This window comes from Myxine glutinosa, chromosome 1, assembly GCF_964187855.1.
Source record: "Myxine glutinosa chromosome 1, kmMyxGlut1.1, whole genome shotgun sequence".
NCBI lineage: Eukaryota > Metazoa > Chordata > Myxini > Myxiniformes > Myxinidae > Myxine > Myxine glutinosa.
The window spans coordinates 235,742,259-235,762,945 of NC_136261.1; the positions used below are offsets into that span (position 1 = coordinate 235,742,259).

General features: G+C 44.3%; 1 protein-coding gene across 4 annotated transcripts in view; it reads right to left on the reverse strand.

The window, feature by feature from the left end:
* LOC137435217 (islet cell autoantigen 1) overlaps nt 1-20,687 on the reverse strand; it is a 118,679-nt gene that overhangs the window by 37,609 nt on the left and 60,383 nt on the right. For 2 of the 4 annotated variants that reach the window (XM_078785189.1, XM_068128802.2), the window contains exons 6-9: nt 10,226-10,424; nt 3,306-3,431; nt 3,073-3,171; nt 2,916-2,992 (exon numbers count right to left, since the gene is read on the reverse strand). In XM_078785189.1, the coding sequence (XP_078641315.1) occupies nt 2,916-2,992; nt 3,073-3,171; nt 3,306-3,431; nt 10,226-10,424 (501 nt within the window). Of the gene's footprint in view, nt 1-2,915; nt 2,993-3,072; nt 3,172-3,305; nt 3,432-9,459; nt 9,645-10,225; nt 10,425-20,687 lie in introns of those variants that run through there. The other 2 variants (XM_078785194.1, XR_013624657.1) reach the window with 2 other exon arrangements.

Below are 20,687 nucleotides of genomic sequence, written 5' to 3' on the forward strand. Positions count from 1 at the left end.
AGACAAAGGAGTGGAGGAAGCACAGAGGCAAGTACGATTAGGAAAGGTTAATGGGGGTAATGAAGATCATGCATCTGAAGATCATGTAAGTTACAGTCGATCTAGGCTCAGGTCCATTAATTTGTGGGGGAAGCGATAAGCATATATAATGCCTCAAGAAAGTCGGGTTTCCACCCTTTTAGTTTCATATTAAACAGCAGTAACGACAGTTTAAAAAGGCAATCATTTGTGTTTGTGTCTTGTAATATTTTTTACTTCCGTTAGGGGTGCCCCACAAAACACTACGATAAGCTATTTATACACATTGACATGGCATTTGTCCAAGAAGGAAAAACTCCTTCGAGGCCGGTCGAGACCAGCAACAGAATCTCCTGGCCCAAGCCGGTGACGTAGCCGGCGGCCAAACCGCGGCGCCGAGGTTATAATCCTTTGCACCTGTCGGTCACATGACCACCAAAGCGTGCCTCGCCTGAGAGGCGTGGCTTTGGTTCTGATGTATGCTTTTTGGTTTGGATATATATATGCGAACCCGATGAACGGGCTTTCAGAGTTCCCGAGATGATTATACAATAAACATCTTCTCGGACGAGTTTGTGTCTTGTCCGTCACTTCGTCCGTCTCAAGCAGGAGCGCTGCTCCTTCAACATGTTAGATTGGGTGATGTAATAGACAGTGTAAAATGGCAGTAAAACCTGGAATTAATTCATTTATATGCCTTTAAACCTCTTAAAAAATTGAATTATATACTTGAACACTGTAGAACACAAATTGCCTTCGTCATACTTCAAGAACCATGCTGTGTATCGATATGCAGCATGAGAGGGCATGGCAATGAGAGGGTACACTATTGGGGTGATGCTGATTGATGTTGCCATTATATGGTGATCAATAAAGCCTCTATTTCCATAACTGTGACTCAGCGTTGTCTTATTAGTTATTACAGTGGCTAAGGATGGTGTATAAGACTAAACATTAGCGCTAAACTTTTTAAACGATCTTTAAAATTGTTATTTTATAAAAATTGAAGTATATACTTGAATACTGCGTGGGCTATCGTGTTCTATGAATTCTCACCTTAATGTTATTATCTCCGCCACCGAAGGTGGATGGAGGTTATGTTTTCACCCCTGTCTGTTTGTCTGTCTGTCTGTCTGTCTGTGAACAAGATATCTCAAAAAGTTGTGGACGGATTCAAACGAAATTTGGCAGAGATTGATTTGATTTAGCATTTTATTTGATTTGATGATTTGGCAGAGAGTGTATGTGACAAGGGCGAAATGATTAGATTTTGGTGAAGATTCGGATCCGGCTAGTAGAACTTTAAAAAAGTGATTCTTCACCATTGGGACATCGGGCCAAAACCGACATATAGCAGGATATCTCAAAAAGTTGTGGATGGATTTGGACGAAACTTGGTGAACAGGTTGGTTGGGTGTGTGAGAAGGACTACTCGATTCGATTTTGGTGAAGATCTGGATATGGATTCGGATACGATAATTATTTAATTTGTAAGTGATTCTTCACCATTGAGAATGAATGAATGATCGTTTTAAGGCCATTTTCCCCGCTGGAGCAGGGGTTAGCCTTGCGGGTCCCATGACAATCATGGTTCCCTGTTTGAGGCAATGTTTTTATGGCCGGATGCCCTTCCTGACGCCAACCTTTACTCAACTCTTACGATGCGCAGGGATACGGTGTACCTATTCTAACTGGAGTACACACTGGGATCATGCATCCCAGCAAGCTGATACTCAATTTGCCGACCTCGGAAGGATGACAGGCTGAGTCAACCCCCCTGGCGTTAATTCAGCGATCGACCGGGATTCGAACCCAGGATCCTAGGAACCCAAGCCGGCACCCTAACCGCTAAGCCAACACCAGGCGAAAAGATCAGGTGAAAAGCGATATATAACAAATTTTAAAATGTTATGTACGAGTTATGACTAAACTTGGTGGACGAGTTGGTTAGGTGACAAGAACAAGCCGATTAGATTTTGGTTCAGGTCTGAATCCAGATCCGGCCTTTCAGTGGGATACAAAACAAACTGTTCAGTCTGGCGGAGGTATGCGCTCTATCGAGTGCCGTTCTAGTTACCTCCGCCACCAAAGGTGGATGGAGGTTATGTTTTCACCCCTGTCTGTCTGTGTGTTTGTTTGTTTGTTTGTGAACAAAATATCTCAAAAAGTTGTGGATGGATTCGGACGAAATATAGCAAAGATGTAGTGTATGTGACAAGGACAAAATGATTAGATTTTGGTGAAGATCCGATTTGGATCCGGCTACTATAATTGTTTTAAGTGATTCTTCACCATTGGGAGATAGGGCCAAAAACGATACATAGCAGGACATCTCAAAAAGTTATAGATGGATTTGGACGAAACTTGTTGGACAAGTTGTGTATGTGACAAGGAAGAATCGATTCAATTTCGGTGAAGATCGGGATCCGGATCCAGATAGTAGAATTTTTAAAGTGATTCTTCACCATTGAGTGATATGGCCAACCATGTGGAGTATTCTCTCTACTGAGTGCAATTCTAGTTACTTTTGTTATTATAAGCGGACTTGGCAAAACACCACAATAAGCTATCTATACACTTTCACGAGGAATTTGCCCAAGGAAGAAATCCCCTTGGGGATGGGGGCAAATGAAGTCGCTATAACCTTCATCACGTGACCCTTAGTTCTCTTGCCAAGTTTCGTTGAGATTGGATAAAATGTAATCGAGTTGAGATTGGATGAAGTACTGACCGGATGTATCGCTGTCAGGCAGGCAAACATTCCACTAAATTGCGGCTTTTAGTGCGATATTTCTGCTTCAACCCCTCTACATTATGTATATCGTAATATAAAATTCAGATTGTATCTGGAAAAAAATTAACAAAACCATGCAAAACAGAAATAAAATCCAACTTACTTGTCATCATCTGATGCTTCGACGGCATTCTCAACGTCTTTGCTCTTCTTTGCTTTCAAAGCAACATCTGTAGGCTTCTAAGTACACAGGATTGATGCTCAGTTTGTCCTCCACGTAAAGAAGCAACCCCTTTAAATAATAACAGCACAGCATTTACCTTAACCATTGGACACACAAATGGCTGATAGTCCTTGTAGCTCTCGTGAATAGCGGCCATTGTGTGAGACGTTTTTTCCCAGAAGTGCAACAGCGTTGTCTGAAAATCATGTGAAATGCATGCAGCAATAAATGACAAATAATACGTAAACACTAATGATGGAATGAGGCATTTGGAAAAGTTTGATGGCACAACTTACTGTTGCGCAAGCCCCAGGAGTAATGTACACAAACCTGATAAGAAGCAAGAGTGTGAGACAGCAAATTGCAGCGACTAGCTCCTAAGAGGTCCACCTTCTGGCACACGTCTGACTTGAGCTGGTCAAAGTGTCTTTTCGTCTCACGTACCTGAAACTGGACCTGGAAACAGTAAATAAACTAGAACGGCACTCGGTAGAGCGCATACCTGCGCCAGGCTGAACATTTTACGTTTTGTATCACATTGATAGGCCAGATATGGATTAGGACCTGAACCAAAATCTAATTCGCTTGTTCTTGTCGCCTAACCAACTCTTCTACCAGGTTTTGTCATAAGGCGTCCACAACTTTTTGAAATATCATGCTACATCTCGTTTTCGCCCTATCACCAAATTGTGAAGAATCACTTGAAAAAATGAAAACATTCTTATATCCGGATCTTCAGCAAATTCGAATTGATTTGTCTGTCACACACCTAACATGTCCACCAAGTTTTGACCGAATCCGTCCACAACTTTTTGAGGTATCGTGCTTCATATCAGTTATAGCCCTATCACTCAATGGTGAAGAATCGCTTTAAAAAGTCTCTGATCTGGATCCGGATTCGAATTCGAATGTTCACCAAAATTTAATCCATTCTTCTTTGTCACACACCCAACCTGTCCACCAAGTTTCATCTGAATCTGTCCACAACTTTTTGAGATATCCTTCCACAAGCAGACAGACAAACAACCAAGAATGGACGCCAGGCCTTTTTTTGCCTTTGACATCATATGTATTTGACATTTTACATGCCTTTATATACGTATGCCTTTTTAAATGGCGTCAGGCCTCACAAGTATGATGAAAATCGAGAGAATCAATAATTGATCGATTAATTGTGTAATTAATATAAATAATTAATAATCGTAAAATAATTGATTTCTTAATCAGTTGGCTAATAGCATACCTAAACCGAAGTTTCATCCGAATCTGTAACTTTTTGAAAGTTAAGTAATTAATCGAATAATTAAGTAATTATTCGATTAATTGAATAATCAATAAATCAAAAATGCCCTTTACAGCCAAATCACTTGGTCACCGTTGTGTCCAAATATCAGCTTCCTCACTCAAAAGGTGCCTGAGATATTGCCTATATGAGAGAAAATAAATAAATACTTAATAAATCAATAATAATTAAGTAATTAATAAATTAATTGATTAACCAAAAATATAGTTTTTGCCAAAGCACTTCTTCACTGTTGTGCCCAAATTTCAGCTTCCTAGCTCAAAGGGTAGCTAAGATATCGTCCAGACAAATGAGAGAACCTTGATCTTTGACCTATATTTTTGTTATAAGGTATCGCCCACCACAAAACCTTTAAGGCCAATCGAGGTGGGGGCTAAAAAACATTGACAGCCTCACTTTTATCCTTCGGAGTCCTTTGGTAAAGTTTGACGAAGAGAGCTGAAAGCGTTTGTGAGTTATCGCACTCACGAGTTATCGCTCTCACAGACAAACAAACAAACAGGACAGACCAACATATGATGGTCATAACAAACAGGAAAAACGTCATGCAGAGCAAGATACTTGCAAAATCCACCCTCACACTCCAAAAAGAAAAGTTGCCATGGAGACATCAAATTGTTCATTTCATCAAGATTAAAATTGACAACTTAATCATAGCTTTTTTTTTTTTTTTTTTTTTTTTTTTTTTGTATACTGAATCGAGGCTCGTGAAAGAGCTAACATTTACTTCACAAACAAATCGACCAGACAAACAAAATACACAAAAAGAGGGACCGGAAGACAAGATGGGGAGAAAAGGGGACGCACACAAACACAACATCCGAGAGCAGGGAGATGTGTGGAAGGGAGAGGGCCCGGGGGGAGGAGGCATGGGAAGGGGGGGGGGGGGGGAAGGGGAGAAGTATAAAGCACAAGGACACCAAGGACTTCCAGGACAGAAGTTGGTATTTCAAAAAGTGGAATTGGGGTGAAATTAGCGGGGGTAGAAAAGATCAAGGTTTTGGATGGGGGAAGATAAGAGATGGTGGTGAACAGCTGTTTTAAAGACTTGGAGGATGGAGTGGGATTGAAGAGAGTGAGGGAGTTTGTTCCAGAGGCGGGAGAAAACAGGAATGAAGGAGTGAAGGTGAGCAGAGAGTCTTGATTTTGGCAGTTTAACCAAAAGAGGGTTGCAGGCAGATCTTGTGCGACCTGTAGGAATATTTGCGGGACAGAGCCCAGAGAGAGCTGGGGGGGGCAAGGCCAGAGAGGAGTCGGTAGAAGACGGAAAGACCACCAACCTGCCTGCGGTGAGTGAGAGAGAGGCCCTTGGAGTTAGCTTCATCGCGGGAGATTCCAATGATTCTGAATGCTTTGGTTTCAACAGCGCGAAGGCGAGCTAGGTGTGAGGCAGGAGCACCAGCCCAGAGGGGAGAGCAGTATTCCATTGAGCTGCAGATGAAAGCCTTGTATGTGGTGAGGAGCTCAGGTGTGCCAAGGAAGGACTTCGCACGACGGAGGATGCCCAGTCGGCGACTGGCTTTGGAGGCCAGATTTGAAATGTGGTTTTTCCAGGAAAGATCATGGCAGATAGTGAGACCCAAAAGCTTGAGTGACAGAACTTCTTGGAGAGGATTATTCAGAAAGTGGATGGGAGGGTTGTCCAGTCGGTCTTTTCGGAGAGACATCGTAAGAGTGTGAGATTTGTCAGGATTGAAAGACATGTTCCATTTGTTTGCCCAGTCTGTGATTTTGTCAAGGTCTGCAGAGAGTGAGGAGGCTGCAGACTGCCGATCTGAGGGATGAAGAATGGAGCGACAGAGAGTAGAGTCGTCAGCAAAGAGATAGAGAGGATTTTCAAGAGAGTCAGAGAGATCATTGATGAAGACCAGAAAAAGCACAGGGCCCAGAACACTGCCTTGGGGAACTCCAGCCTGAACAGGAAGAAGAGATGAGAGAAACCCATTCAGGGCCACACGTTGACTACGCTTGAATCAATCGGATGAAAATTGATTATTTTTCAGATGAAAATTGATGATTTTAGAAGTTTGACCTTGAGTTGACCTTTGACCTTTCGACCTAAAAATAATTGCTTTCCAAATTCAGTGAGGCACTATGCCATTGCTGTTTAATTCTCAAGTTAATTGGATGAAAATCGATGATTTTTCAAATGGAAATTGAGAATTTTTAAAGTTTGACCTCGAGTTGACCTTTGACCTTTTGATCTGAAATAGTTGGTTTCCCAATTCAGTGATGCACTATGCAATTGCTGTTTAATTATCAAGTAAATTGGATGAAAATTGACAATTTTAGAAACTTGGCCTATGTTGACATTTTGGCCAATGTTGACCTCAAAATAATTGGTGGTTGAATTGATTGTCCTGGTTTGCAAATCCTCTTCAAATTCCAAGTCAGTCGGATGAAAATTGATGAATGTAGAACTTCAACAATGTTATGACGAAATTTAGACGATAGACGAACTTTGCAAAATTTAGAACTTTGCTTATGACGAACTGTAACATTTCGTGAAGTTCGTGAAGATTGGTTGAAAATTGTGGCCTGGAGGCGATTGACAAACAGACAAACAAACAGACAGACAGCCAGAATAACGCACACGACCAACCAATATACTTGAAAAATCTCTGATTTTTGCAAGTAACAAACAGATAAACAGACAGGGGTGAAAATATAACCTCCGTCCACCTTCGGTGGCAGAGGTAATGAAACATGGGGTGAAACAATAATGCTTTATCCAATTGTTACCTTCTTTACTAATACATACTTAACAAGTACACCACTCAAAACATATTGATAGATATTCAGATCTTTCTGTAATCTTGCTATAAAATGCCGTTTAAAGCCTAGCTTGTTTAAAGACTGCATCCCCAGTACATTTTCATGCAAAACAATAATTGTGGCCATTCCAAAGTTATCTTCAAGAAAGCTTAGATAGTGCAGAAATAATTTTACAGCAGTTACCAGAGTGGAAGGTAACTGGCATAAAAAGGCAAAGTTGAGAGATTATCTTTACTGTTTTCACTTCAAAAAGCAGAGTGTGCATAACAATATCCAAATTGATAGATGTATGTAAAGAGATCAAAACGAAATGAACGAGAGAGTTCATACAACACGATACCCCGTGCAGTGTAAAAGTTTATATAGTGACCTGCAAAAGTATTCACCCCCTCCAAACGTTTCACATTTTGATGCCATCTTAGCTTATTTCATGATGCTTTCAAATCAAACTTAATATAGAGTCTTCATAAACTACTCCAAAGTGATAAAGCTGAAAACTTCAGATAAAATGTGAACACGTTATATTAACAGAGAAAATCTAATGATTCTCAGTTGCATAAGTATTCAACCCCTTTGCCTAATAAACCCTAAATCACTTTAGGAGCAAATTATTTGTTTGAAAGGTTACAAAAAAGTGTAATAAATTTCACCTGTATTTAATCAGTGGTTTAACTTAAAAATTAAGCTCTTCCACTTATCTAAGGAGTTTTAAGGTGCAATTCTCTTGGTCAACCAGCAAGGCAAACATGAAAACCAAGGATCTTTCAAAGACGTCAGACATAAAGTGGTGGAGAAGCATCGATCAGGAGAGGGTTATAAGAAAATTTCAGTCACTCATTATCTCTTTGAGTACGGTGAAATCCATCATTAATAAGTGGAAGACATCATACAACCCACAAATGAGTACCAGCTTACTGGCAACAGAGGCACAGTATCAGTGGCACAGCCACGCTTGCAGAAATGATGCAACCAGCAACCACAGGCTGCATTAGAAACAACAAAATCTGCCTTACAAATGCCTCTGTTATGAAATTTGTAATGCCTGTTTCTGTTGTACATACTGTCAAATCTTTCTGCACAGCTCTTGATGAGGTGTGGTGTTTGAGCTTTAAAATAAATAATCCCTGCAATGAACTGAAATAATTAATACTGATACATATCTCTTTTAAGTCTTTATCTTTAAGTAATATCTAGATAAGTACTTTAAGTACTTTAAGACAAGTCTTTTAAGACATATCTTTAGCCTGGTGTTGGCTTAGCGGTTAGGGTGCCAGCTTGGGATACCTAGGATCCTGGGTTCGAATCCCGGTCGATCACTAAATTAACACCAGGGGGGTTGACTCAGCCTGTCATCCTTCCGAGGTCGGCAAATTGAGTACCAGCTTGCTGGGATGAATGATCCCGGTGTGTACCCCGGCTTAGAATAAGTACACCGTATCCCTGCACATCGTAAGAGGCAACTAAGGGTTCGTGCCAGGAAGGGCATCTGGGCATAAAAACATTGCCTCAAACAGGGAACCATGATTGTCATGGGGCCCGTAAGGCTAACCCCTGCTCTAGCGGGGGAAAAAATGGCCTTAAAACGATCATTCATTCATTCATTCACATATCTCTTTTAAGTGCTATGGTTAAGGATGAGTAAGGTAAGGTTAGATTTATGATGTATAGATATATTTTCTCATTACCAGGATTGTGACACAAGTTGTGTTTCTGAATAATTAGGTAGTTTGCCTACTCTTAACTGTTTTGTATCAGGGCCCACAAGCAACCATGTGATTCTGGGTGTGGTTTCCACCTTTGTGGCATGGTCACATCTGTAGGGAGTGCCTTGTAGACGGTCACAACTCCTGAGCACGAAACGCCATGAAAAAATATGCAAACATTAAACATATGATTCATTTGTGAAGGAACAAATACATTTCTGTGTAAACTTAATAGCTCATTAAAAACCTAAACAGCAAAGGGTGGAAGGTTCAACATGATAACAAGTGCACACAATGGAGAAAAAAAATAATCAAAAACATATACCAATTTAAAAGGAAAAATTAAAATCCCAGGTCAGACAAAACAAAAGTAGAATTGGATAATAATCTTGCACAATTAATTATATAATTGTAGAACAGAATGGCATATATATATATATATATATATATATATATATATATATATATATATATATATATATATATATATATATTCCTCACCATTTATTAGCTTTCACATATTTAATTAGAGAGTTCATAGAACATGATACTCTGCACAGTGCTCAAGTATATACTTCCCAATTTTAATAAAATGATGATTTTAACGATCGTTTTAAAAATCCAAAAAGGTTAGCACTACTGAAGCAGTCTTATACATCACCCTTATACACTGTAATAAGACAATGTTGAGTCGCAGTTTTGGGAATGGAGGCTTTATTGATCACCACAGAATGCAGCGTCAATCGGAAACATACACAGCTATATCTGCAGCCTCTTCATCACCCCCAACACTGCACCCTCTCACATGCCACGCCCACTTCCGAGGAGTTGCACTTGACGGCTCTTATTCCATATATGATACACCACCCTGTATAACCTGTCCAAATACTGCAAAAATGGAGGGTTTTGGAAGTATTATGAAGGCGATTTGTGTTCTACAGTGTTCAAGTATGTAATTCAATTTAAGTAAATATTTCAATATGTAAAAATTAATTAATTCCGGGTTTTGCCGTCATTTTACCCAGTCTATTACATCACCCTATGTAACACATTGCATTAGTTATTTGTGCCTGTTATTTGTGTCCCTTATGACATCCTGAAAAACAGTAGGTTTCCTGTTTTGAATGATTTTCACTTTTGTTTGACTGCCAGGGAGGCAGACAGAGAAATATTGTATTTCACTCCTCTGCACATGTTTGATCGGGATGAATTCAGAGCCAACGTACTGTAAAACGACAAACTTGTTCATGTTCTGATTTGTGTTCAAAATATAACATTCAATTTACATAAGTTGTTCCTTGATCATAAACTGACTGTCATAAACAAATAAGACATTTTGTGAAGATCAAACCTTCAGATCAAAGAAATGGACATGAACAAATTGCTTAACCCCGCTTTTCTCTTTGTGTGCGCCGGGTACTAACCTCACAAATCGGCATGTTTAAGACATCCCTCTTAACCATGAATACCTTGCGAAACTTCTCCATTTGCTTGAAGGTATCTGGGTCAAGCTCCTGTGATATGTCCTTCATCCATAAAAGTGCCCCACGGTAGTCCGTACGTGCCTGCTCCATGCGGTTTACTGTGAGAAGGGTGTCTGAGATGGCACGGTATCGGAATGTCTCAACTTCATGACGCATCCGAGTGAGTGGCTGCAACAAAGCCAGCCTGAAATGAAAGAATGATGCAAGTAGGCCAGGTTGATCAAATGAATGCTATTAATTGTGCCTTGATTAGAGGGCTTCAAACTTTAGGTCTCCAACAACAAAAAATATGCGGCATCAAAATTAGGACTGACAGTGCAAAAACATTTGCAGCTGTTTATTAATTTGCATCTCGAACATAGGTTCACAAAAAAAATCTGAAGGGATAACCAATATGTCTTAATATATAAAATAGTTTGCAGAAGGGAAATGTAAAGCCAGTGGTGCTTGCTTGCAAAGCAATATCAATTATGTCAATGTGCTTGGGTTTGTTCAGAGGGCTGTCCTGCCATATCAAGGATCACATAAATGATTCAAGCCGAGTTACTGCAAGATTGAAATGCACACAAGACGATGCATTGTAGAAGAAAAGGAAAGAGATGAAGAGGTCGATGAAAAATAAGAATCAATCAAATTATGTTTTTGTCAAATCAATCAAATCAAAATTATCCACTCATTCTTTTATTCCCTCACATTCAATCCTTTCAAATTTCATCCTGGTGTTGGCTTAGTGGTTAGGGTGCCGGCTTGGGATCCTAGGATCCTGGGTTCGAATCCCGATCGATCGCTAAATTAACACCAGGGGCGTTGACTCAGCCTGTCATCCTTCCGAGGTCGGCAAATTGAGTACCAGCTTGCTGGGATGAATGATCCCGGTGTGTACCACGGTTTAGAATAGGTACACCGTATCCCTGCGCATCGTAAGAGCGTGACTAAGGGTTGGCGCCAGGAAGGGCATTCCAGCCATAAAAACATTGCCTCAAACAGGGAACCATGATTGTCATGGGGCCCGCAAGGCTAACCCCCGCTCTAGCGGGGAAAATGGCCTTAAAAGGATCATTCATTCATTCAATCCTTTCAAAAAAAAAAACACTACAATTAACTGAACAGAATTAAAGAGAAAGATAAACAAACTGCATTCACTGAAAAATAAAACATAACATAGAAAATAAATAAAACAAAGAGGAAATGAAAGTTAGAGTAAAGGAGGATGGTACACCTACTACCCAAAAGAGGAAGAGGCAGACCTCTACCCAATAGTCGATGTAAAACAAAACAAATGCTAAGTCTTAAAAGTAGGTTTTAAGAAAGGAGTAGGAGCAGAAGGGATATAAAAGATAGAGTTCAAAATCCAAAGAGCAAATCAATAAAAAGACCAATCACAGACCATTTTCAATTTGTAAAAGGCACAGTTTGGGGATGAAGATGCGCAGAACACAGAAATGGTGTCGGATTAGAAGTGTAAAGATCAGCAATGTATGATGAAGCAAGTCTTTATAACTCAATTATTAGTCTTTATAACTGGCAAGCCTGATTTTATAGATGATTCATCTTTAACGTTTAAAGAGCAAAAGAGTGTTTAAAGGAATGATTAAAGAGCAAACCAAAGTGGCAGCCCTTCTCTGATCGACACAAAAACTGACTTTGGCAACATGTGTAACTGGTACATTGTAATACATAGTTACATCTTTCGGGAATATGACTAAGCAGTATCAATACTTAATGTTGAATTCTATCCTATCCTACTTTATAAAAAAAGGAATACCTGTATGGGTGATCCTTATGGAGTCAAAAATGGCTTAGCCAACCACCACCAAATCTTGCATTTGTGCTTGGCATGCCCATGGTCAGGTCAGGGGCATTAAATAACCCCTCCCTCCACCTCCCACTCACCGTGAGTTTGGGGAGACGACGACACATGGAATAGCGCTGGTGGTTTGAGTCACTAACCCCTGATGGAGGGAGCGGGCATTGCAAGTGAGGAAACTGCCAATTCTGAAATCCTCTCGCTCCCGCAGGAAGCGGGTATGACTTAGTTATCGAGTTCCGCCAAGACATATACAACTTCTGGTGACATTTATGATCAGATTTCTCCAAACATCCCTTTCCTGCACTGCCTCCTGAAGCTCTGGCAGAGAGCTTGGTGGTGGCCTTTACCCCATCTATCCAGCACATAAAAGGCCTGCCTCTTCCTCTTTTTCACTCAACCACATCCAGCATGGTTTTACTAGTCTATATAAATTGAAAAATTATAGATTTGGTCAGTAGAAATGTTTATTTTGAACCAAGGTCAATGAAAAAGTTTGGATATTCTTAAAAGCTTTGTCAAGGCCTCCCTTCCTGCTCTCTCTCCACTTATCATTGCAACAATAAACTCCTCTCTGTCTACAGGCATTGTCCCACCGTCCCTCAAAATTGCTGCTGTTACCCCCATTCTGAAAAAACCTGGTCTAAACCCTGACACCCTAAATAACTTCAGACCCATCTCCAACCTACCCTTTCTGTCAAAAGTTTTGGAACGCGCTGTAGCCAATCAACTCAAACATCACCTCTCTGCCAATAACCTGTATGAAACATTCCAATCCGGATTCCGCTCCAACCACAGTACTGAAACTGCTCTCCTCAAAATCACCAACGACCTTCTCCTCTCCTCTGACGCTGGCAACCTCAACATTCTCGTCCTCCTCGACCTCAGCGCCGCCTTTGACACCATCGATCACACCATCCTCCTCACCCGACTTGAAACCACCTTTAACATTACCGGCACTGCCCTCTCTTGGATTAAATCATACCTCTCTGACAGACGCCAGTTCATCTCCATCAATAACTGCAAATCCCCCACTGCTCCCCTCCCCCAAGGTGTCCCCCAAGGTTCAGTTATTGGCCCCCTCCTCTTCATCCTTTACCTGTCCCCCCTCGGTCACTTAATCCGCCGTCATGGTCTCCAATTCCACTGCTTCGCCGATGACATCCAGCTTTTCATCTCCACCAAGTCCATCTCCACCGCCACCCACTCTATCCTGACAAACTGCATCACTGAAATAAAATCCTGGCTTCAAATCAACTTCCTCAAACCTAACTATGATAAATCTGAAATAATCATCATTGGCCCAAAAACGCTCATAAAATCCACCCATAACTTTGCCCTCAACATCGATGGTATCCCAGTATCCACCTCCCCTCACATCCGGAATCTTGGCATCATCTTTGACCAAACCCTCTCCTTCGACAAATACACTAAACAGATCACAAAGACAGCCTTCTTTCACCTGAAAAACATCGCCCGTCTCCGTCCATCCCTCTCCTCCGTGGCTGCAGAAACCCTCATCCATGCCTTCATCACTTCCCGTCTGGACTACTGCAATAGCCTCCTTTATGGTTCACCCTCAACAATCACCAATAAACTCCAATACATTCAGAACTCCGCTGCCCGTCTACTCACCCATTCCCGGACCCGTGACCACATCACCCCCGTCCTTTACAAGCTTCACTGGCTCCCCATCTCCCAGAGAATCCAGTACAAAATCCTCCTCTTGACCTACAAAGCCCTCCATAACCTGGCCCCATCCTACCTGGCTGACCTCCTCTCCAGACACACTCCCACCCGCAACCTCCGCTCTGCTGGTACCAACCTCCTGACCCCCCCCATCCGGACCAAATTCAGATCCTGGGGGGACAGGGCCTTCTCCATCGCTGCTCCCACCCTCTGGAACTCACTACCTCACACCATCAGAGACTCCTCCTCACTCACCACATTCAAAACATCACTTTCAAATGTTGTGTTTGTGTCCTTCCCCCTCTTCCCCCTCTCGTTTGTGTCCTTCCCCCTCTCTCCCCATCTTGTCTGCCGCTCCCCTTGTTTTTTGTGTTTTGTGTGTCGGTTTGTCTTTTTGTGTGATTAATGTTAGCTCTTTCACGAGCCTCGATCTTGTATACAAAAAAAAAAAAAAAAAAAAAAAAAAAAAATCACTCAAGATTCACCTGTTCAACACTGCATTCAACATTTAACCCACAGCATCTAACCCCTAACTATCTCCTCTCCTTCTCCCTCCTTTGTGCTTTGAATATTTCCCTATTGATTCTTCTTTTTTGCAATTGTTTTTATGTTTTGCTATGCATTATGTTTTGCACTCTGTCAAAGCGTCTTTGGGCTTCCTGAAAAGCGCTATATAAAATAAATGCATTATTATTATTATTATTAAAAGCCACTGGAGAATCGACTAAAATTATATCCAATTTTTATCCCAGTTGAGTTAAGAAATTAGTGTTTAGCCATGGTTTGATAGCACGCAAAGGGACAAGGAACTAGTCAAAGTAGGACTTGTTGGATAAGAAAAAAACAAGAGTTGTGTATCATCAGTATAATAATGAAAGACAATGATTTATAGACAAATTATGTTATCAAGTGGCGAATACAAATGGTATAATAGAGGTGGGTCTAATAACTGAGCCTTGAGGAACCCTATTCAATGTAAAAGTTAAGAAAACTAACCAGCAGAGAAGAAGTAACCTGACGCACAATAAGGCTAACACAGATTTCCTAAAATTGTGATCATGATGGCAAATTTGAGGAAAAGCTGGCATGCATCATTTTCTGAAAGTCTAAAGGGTGCTGTGCCTATTTCCATTACATGCAAGTAAAAATTCAGCCTGTAATGTGTAGAAAAATTAAATAAAAGGAAACGGCTGCCAGCACAGGACTGATGCTCAAACTCGGTATTATTCCGTCATTTTCTGTGGTAAATGCTTTTAAAAGTATAAATGCTGCAATGTGGCACTCACACTAACAGCAAACTAGGTTTTAAGTGTGTATAGGTCTTAATAGTTTGTTTTTGTTTCCTTTAACACATAGCAATCGAGCAGATCGGAAGCATATACTGATTATATTATGGCAGATGTAACTTAACGCTGGTCGCATGTGTATTTTGTGTGTTGTGTCTGCGTTGTGTGTGTTGTGTGTGTGTGTGTGTGTGTGTGTGTGTGTGTGTGTGTGTGTGTGTATGGTTGTGTTGCAGATTAATGACCTGGTGATCGGATAATTATGGAAGCAGTGTTTAGTCTTAAGTGTCAAAGAACAACAGACTTACAGAACAAACACAGCCAAATGTGCCGAGCACAGACAAACTAAAACAAACAGAAGAACATCAGACAACAGAACAAAGAACAACAAATAAAAGACAACCAACAACAACAGACAGGAGTTACATGCAAATGGTTGAGATGCTTCTCCTCTTCAACAGAGCTCAAAGAGATGGAATATGGGAACTACACCTGTATGCCTTCCAGGCCATGCTACACTTCTTCATGAGATACAACCACACAAACTATGCTTTCTGGGGAAAAGTCTTCCTCCATGAGATGCTCCAGCTTCCTCCAGAAGTGAAGGCTGAATTTGATGCCGGCAACTTTGTCGTGAAATATGCGACTCCACAGTTCAATCAAGTGGATCATGCTCAGAGTCAGGAATGGCTGAAGGGAATGGGCAAAAAGGGTGGAGGCATCATTGGGATCACAAAGACATCTTCAGACACTGAGCAGATGGGCACTCTCTTACAATCTCAGATCTCACCTGGCCTTTGAAACAAGAGAAGCGTTTGGCCTTCGATCGGATGATGCCCTCATGCACAATGAATCCAGGAAAGGCAAACAAAAGCAAGACAACAAAGATGAAGATCGTCCAATGACGACTTTGAAGAGCTTCAACATGTTTTCCAGTGACATGCCTCCAACTTTGCAAAATATTGCAAACAAAGACCTGAAAACAAAGGAGATTGAAGAAGACCTGCTGACAGCTGAGAGGAAAGGTCGAGAACAGCTGAATACCTTTGTTACAGACAGGCGTTTTTGCCTTGTGACATGAGAAACACCAAATTCAGAGACAATCTTCCAAAGAACAAGTTTCTTACCTTTCCGTCCCTGTTTGATGCACAATAGTCAGGTGGAGCAATGATAATTGCCAAAGCAGACCGTCAGATTCTCCAACATCTCATCACGGCTTATGAAGCTGGGTGGGATGTAAATCTCCATGAGATCCTCAACCATGAGCTGCTGCCTTTCCCACATGCTTTGGCAGAAATGAATGGTGATCGTCGGTCTGCATCCATGGCAATCTTCGCTCAAGTCATGACTGCTGAAACCGCTTGTCCCTCTGTGCTTGAAGCAAGAGATCTTCAAGAAAACCCAACTTTGATCATCGATGGACAAGCACTTGTAGCAATTGGAAAACCTCAGAAAGCTGCTACCTTTGGACACTTGGCTGATTCATTTGGCGAGGCTGTCCTTCAGAATGGGATGCCGTTCAAGCAGATTGATGTTGTATTTGACAGATACTACGAGGTTTCCATCAAGGGTGGTACCCGCAAGAGGCATGCCCAAGGGTCGGTGCCCATCAGAAGGCTGATAGAGAGCAGGAATATTCCTCTTCCAGTCAAGTGGGAAATTTTTCTTGCTCATCAGGACAACAAAGCAGAGCTGGATCTATTCCTGTTCCTTAAATTCTTTAAAGGTGCCAAGCAACAAGACAATTGTGGTTGCTGGTGGCTTCAGCCATGAAATACAGGTCAAACCTCTGACCCACAGGTCACTACAGAGAAACTGGAGGCCCGCCTTGAAGAAGCCGTCACACGAATCATTCTTCACTGCATTGCCAGTCAGGCAACAAGCATTGTAATGGCTGCAAGAGACACTGATGTATTGGTGTTGCTGATAGCCCACTACAAAAATATGTTTCTCCCGTGTTTGGCTCAAAGCTGGAATAGCAAAGCAGAGAAAGTATGTTCCAATCCACACTCTCATCGAGCATCGGAGATGGATTCAGCTGTCCTGGAGCTAGTCCCAGAATTTCATGCTCTGATAGGGGGGTGATTCTTTGCTGGACACATCAAGAAAGCAAGCTGGAAACCTTTTCAGCGGCACCATGATCTGCTGAAATATCTTGGTAAGGGTACTGTCAATACGCTGGGAGAAGCAGTGAAATATGCCGAGGAGTTTCAACTAGAAATATGAGATGCATGGGGCACAGAACAGTGCCAGCATGAACAATGCACGAGCGAGTATGTTCATCAAAGGTCACACACCGGACAGACTTCCACCCACAAGTGATGCCTTAAGGGATCACATCTAACTCTCCCATTACCAGGCATTAGTGTGGAGACAAGCCCACTTGCAGTATCCTGAGGTAACCCTAACTGAGACCATAGGATGGAAGCTGCAAGCCAGTTCTTTAGCGCCGGTCCTGATGTCACTTCCTCCAATTCCAGAGTTATGTATGGAGCTGAGTCATGGATGGAGCCAGAGTCATGTATGGAGCTGTTGAGCAGCTGTGGCAGCACAACAATGTGCATGACTGCTCGCTGCAAGAGCAAAAAGTCATGTTTGCCATGTACAGCTGCCTGCAAGTGCAGAATTAGCAGCGAGAAGTGCAGCAACGAGTCTTAGAGGACGATGTGCAAATGGTACAGAGCTGTAGGTTAACCTTATAGCAGGACTGTTGAACATTTGACAGCCATTATCTAATATGCCTTTCACTATTTTAATCCCATCAACGTAGTTTTTGAGGAGTCCCTTTTGCAATTTCATTAGAGGTAAAAAACACATTTTATGCTGTTGCTTATTGTTTCATTTCATAGTCCCACTTTTTTGGCATTGGCATGATGCAAATTAAAGGCTTAACATGTCACGAACATGAAAACTTGCGACAACATAGCAATCACAAGGTGAAACCATACTCATATCATCTCTAGAACAAATGTACTGAACACACTGCCAGTAGTTTCAGATAACGTGGTGGACATTTTGATTTTGGCCTGTAATAGGTTAACCGTAACAGATACAAACTTATATGTTGCAGAAATGGATTCAGCACCCCCAAAACTATAATATATGACCATTTGCCATCAGCTCTTAAAATAATGGGAATTATCAAAATCTGGATTAGCCTACATGATATATACAAAAAAAAGTGGGAAAGTTTTCCTCATGCTCCTTGTTGAAGAATCAATAACAATAACCATTCCTTTCACACCATGAGGCGCCCATTCAAAATCCCTAATAAGGAACGGCTAGCTTGACAAGTGCTAGCTATCTGCTTGGAAACTGAACACATCTGGGGTTTCTTCCCTTTCTGTTTAGTGATAAACAGCATTAGCGACTGTTTCAAAAGGTAATCACATGTGTTTGTGGTTTATAATATTTCTACTTCTGGTAGGGGTGCTCCCACAAAAAGATAATAATAATAATAATAATACATTTATTTTATATTAAAGCACGCGGTGCTACGCGCGTGACTTGCTACCAAGGAGGAAGCGGACAATGCGGTAAGTTTATAGTTCTTTATTCCAAAGAGGTCACTGTAGCACTGGCGCGCTCCGGGCTGCGCGCCCGGTGTATATCCTGAGGCCACGCCTACCCCTCGGGCGTGGCCGCCGCACACTTGGTGCGCGGAATGATGTCACCACGCCAGTGGGCTTTCGTGTACGCCACACGCGCCCCCCCAGAATTCCCGCGCACCTGGAGGGCCAGTTTGCGGGGCAAACGGATGACCCGGCCGAAGCGCCCTCTGGCGACCGGTGGCGTCCGGGGTGCAGGGATGCCAGGTGGGATGCCCCCGGCTGTACCCGGGATGGGTGCCGGACCGGGGGGCGGCGTGCCTGCGGTGCTGGGCGGTGCCGGGGGTCCGCCCGCAGGGGGGCAGCCCCGACGCGGGGGCCGAGCCACCGGCGGTGGGTGGTCCACGTCGAGGTGGGCCGGCTTGAGGCGGTCTATGGAGACCCGGTCAGGAGTGCCGCCGATGTCCAGGGTGAAATGTTTCACCCCGGTCTCCAGCACGCGGAAAGGCCCGTCGTCGGGGGCCGCAGTGGTGTCCGGTGGGCGTCGTGCCGGACGAAGACGTACTCCGCGGTGCGAAGCTCCGGGGCGACGTGTGTAGGAGGGTGCCCGTGGTGCGCCGTCGGCACCGGGGCGAACCTCCGGGCGGTCTCCTGCAGCGCAGAACACTCCTGCGCCGCGGACCAAGGTGCCGTGGGGTCAGGGAGGAACTCGCCCGGCACCCGCAGCGGTTGTCCAAAGACCAACTCCGCCATGGATGCGCGCAGGTCCTCCTTGGGTGCCGTCCGGAGGCCCAGCAGGACCCAGGGGAGCCTGTCGACCCAGCCGCCGTCGCGGAGGGTGGCCCGGAGCGTGGCCTTCAACGAGCGGTGGAATCGCTCGCACAGGCCGTTGGCCTGGGGGTGGTAGGCCGTGGTTCGGTGCAGCTGGACCCCGAGCCCCCGCGCGACCGCGGCCCAGAGCTCCGAGGTGAACTGGGGGCCGTGGTCGGACGAGATGTCCGAGGGGGTGCCGAAACGGGCGACCCAGGTGGCGATGAACGCCTGCGCGATGTCTGCCGCCGTCGTCGCCGCCAAAGGCACGGCCTCCGGCCACCGGGTGGTGCGGTCCACCATGGTGAGGACATGTGTGAAACCCCGCGAGGGGGGCAGAGGTCCCACCAGGTCCACGCGACGTGGTCGAACCGACGTTCCGGCACCGTAAACGGGGCCAAGGGGGCCTGGGTGTGTCGGCGCACCTTTGCGCACTGGCACGCGAGGCACGTCCTGGTCCAGCCGCGGACGGCCTTCCGGAGGCCATGCCAGACAAACTTGTCGGCGACCAACCGCTGGGAGGCCCTCGTGCCCGGGTGGGACAGGCCGTGGATGGCGTCAAAAACCTGGCGCTGCCAGCCTGCGGGCACGATGGGGCAAGGCCGTCCGAGGGAGACGTCGCAAACGAGGGCCGTGCCCGCGCCGTCGAAGGGCACCTCGGTGACGCGGAGGCGTGACGGCGGTCCGCAGGGCCTGGTCCGCTGCCATCCGGGCATAGTCGATGCCAAGGTGGACTGCGTGGGCGACGGCCCGGGAAAGGCAATCGGCCACCGGGTTGTCCTTTCCCGCGATGTGCCGGATGTCCGTCGTGTACTCGGACACGGCCGCGAGGTGACGCTGTTGCCGGGCCGACCACAGCTCGGCGGCCTTGCCCATCGCGAAAACCAGCGGCTTGTGGTCGACGAAGGCCGTGAACACACGGCCCTCGAGCAGATGGCGGAAGTGCCTGACCGCCAGGTGAAGCCCAAGCAACTCGCGGTCGAAGGTGCTGTAACGGCGTTCGGGTGGGCGAAGTTTCCGGCTGAAGAACGCCAGCGGTTGCCAAGCTCCATGCACCCAATGCTTGTACACCGCGCCCACCGCGTAGTCGGAGGGGTCGGAGGTGAGGGCGATCGGTGCATCGAGCGCCGGGTGCGCGAGCATGGTGGCGTTGGCCAAGGCGAGCTTCGCGCCCGAGAACGCCGCGTCCATCTGCTCGGTCCAGGTAACGTCACCTTTGCCCGGCTTCCCTCGAAGGGCCTCGTGTAAGGGGCGCAGGAGCTGGGCGATGCCGGGCAGGAACCGATGGTAAAAGTTTACCATGCCCAGGA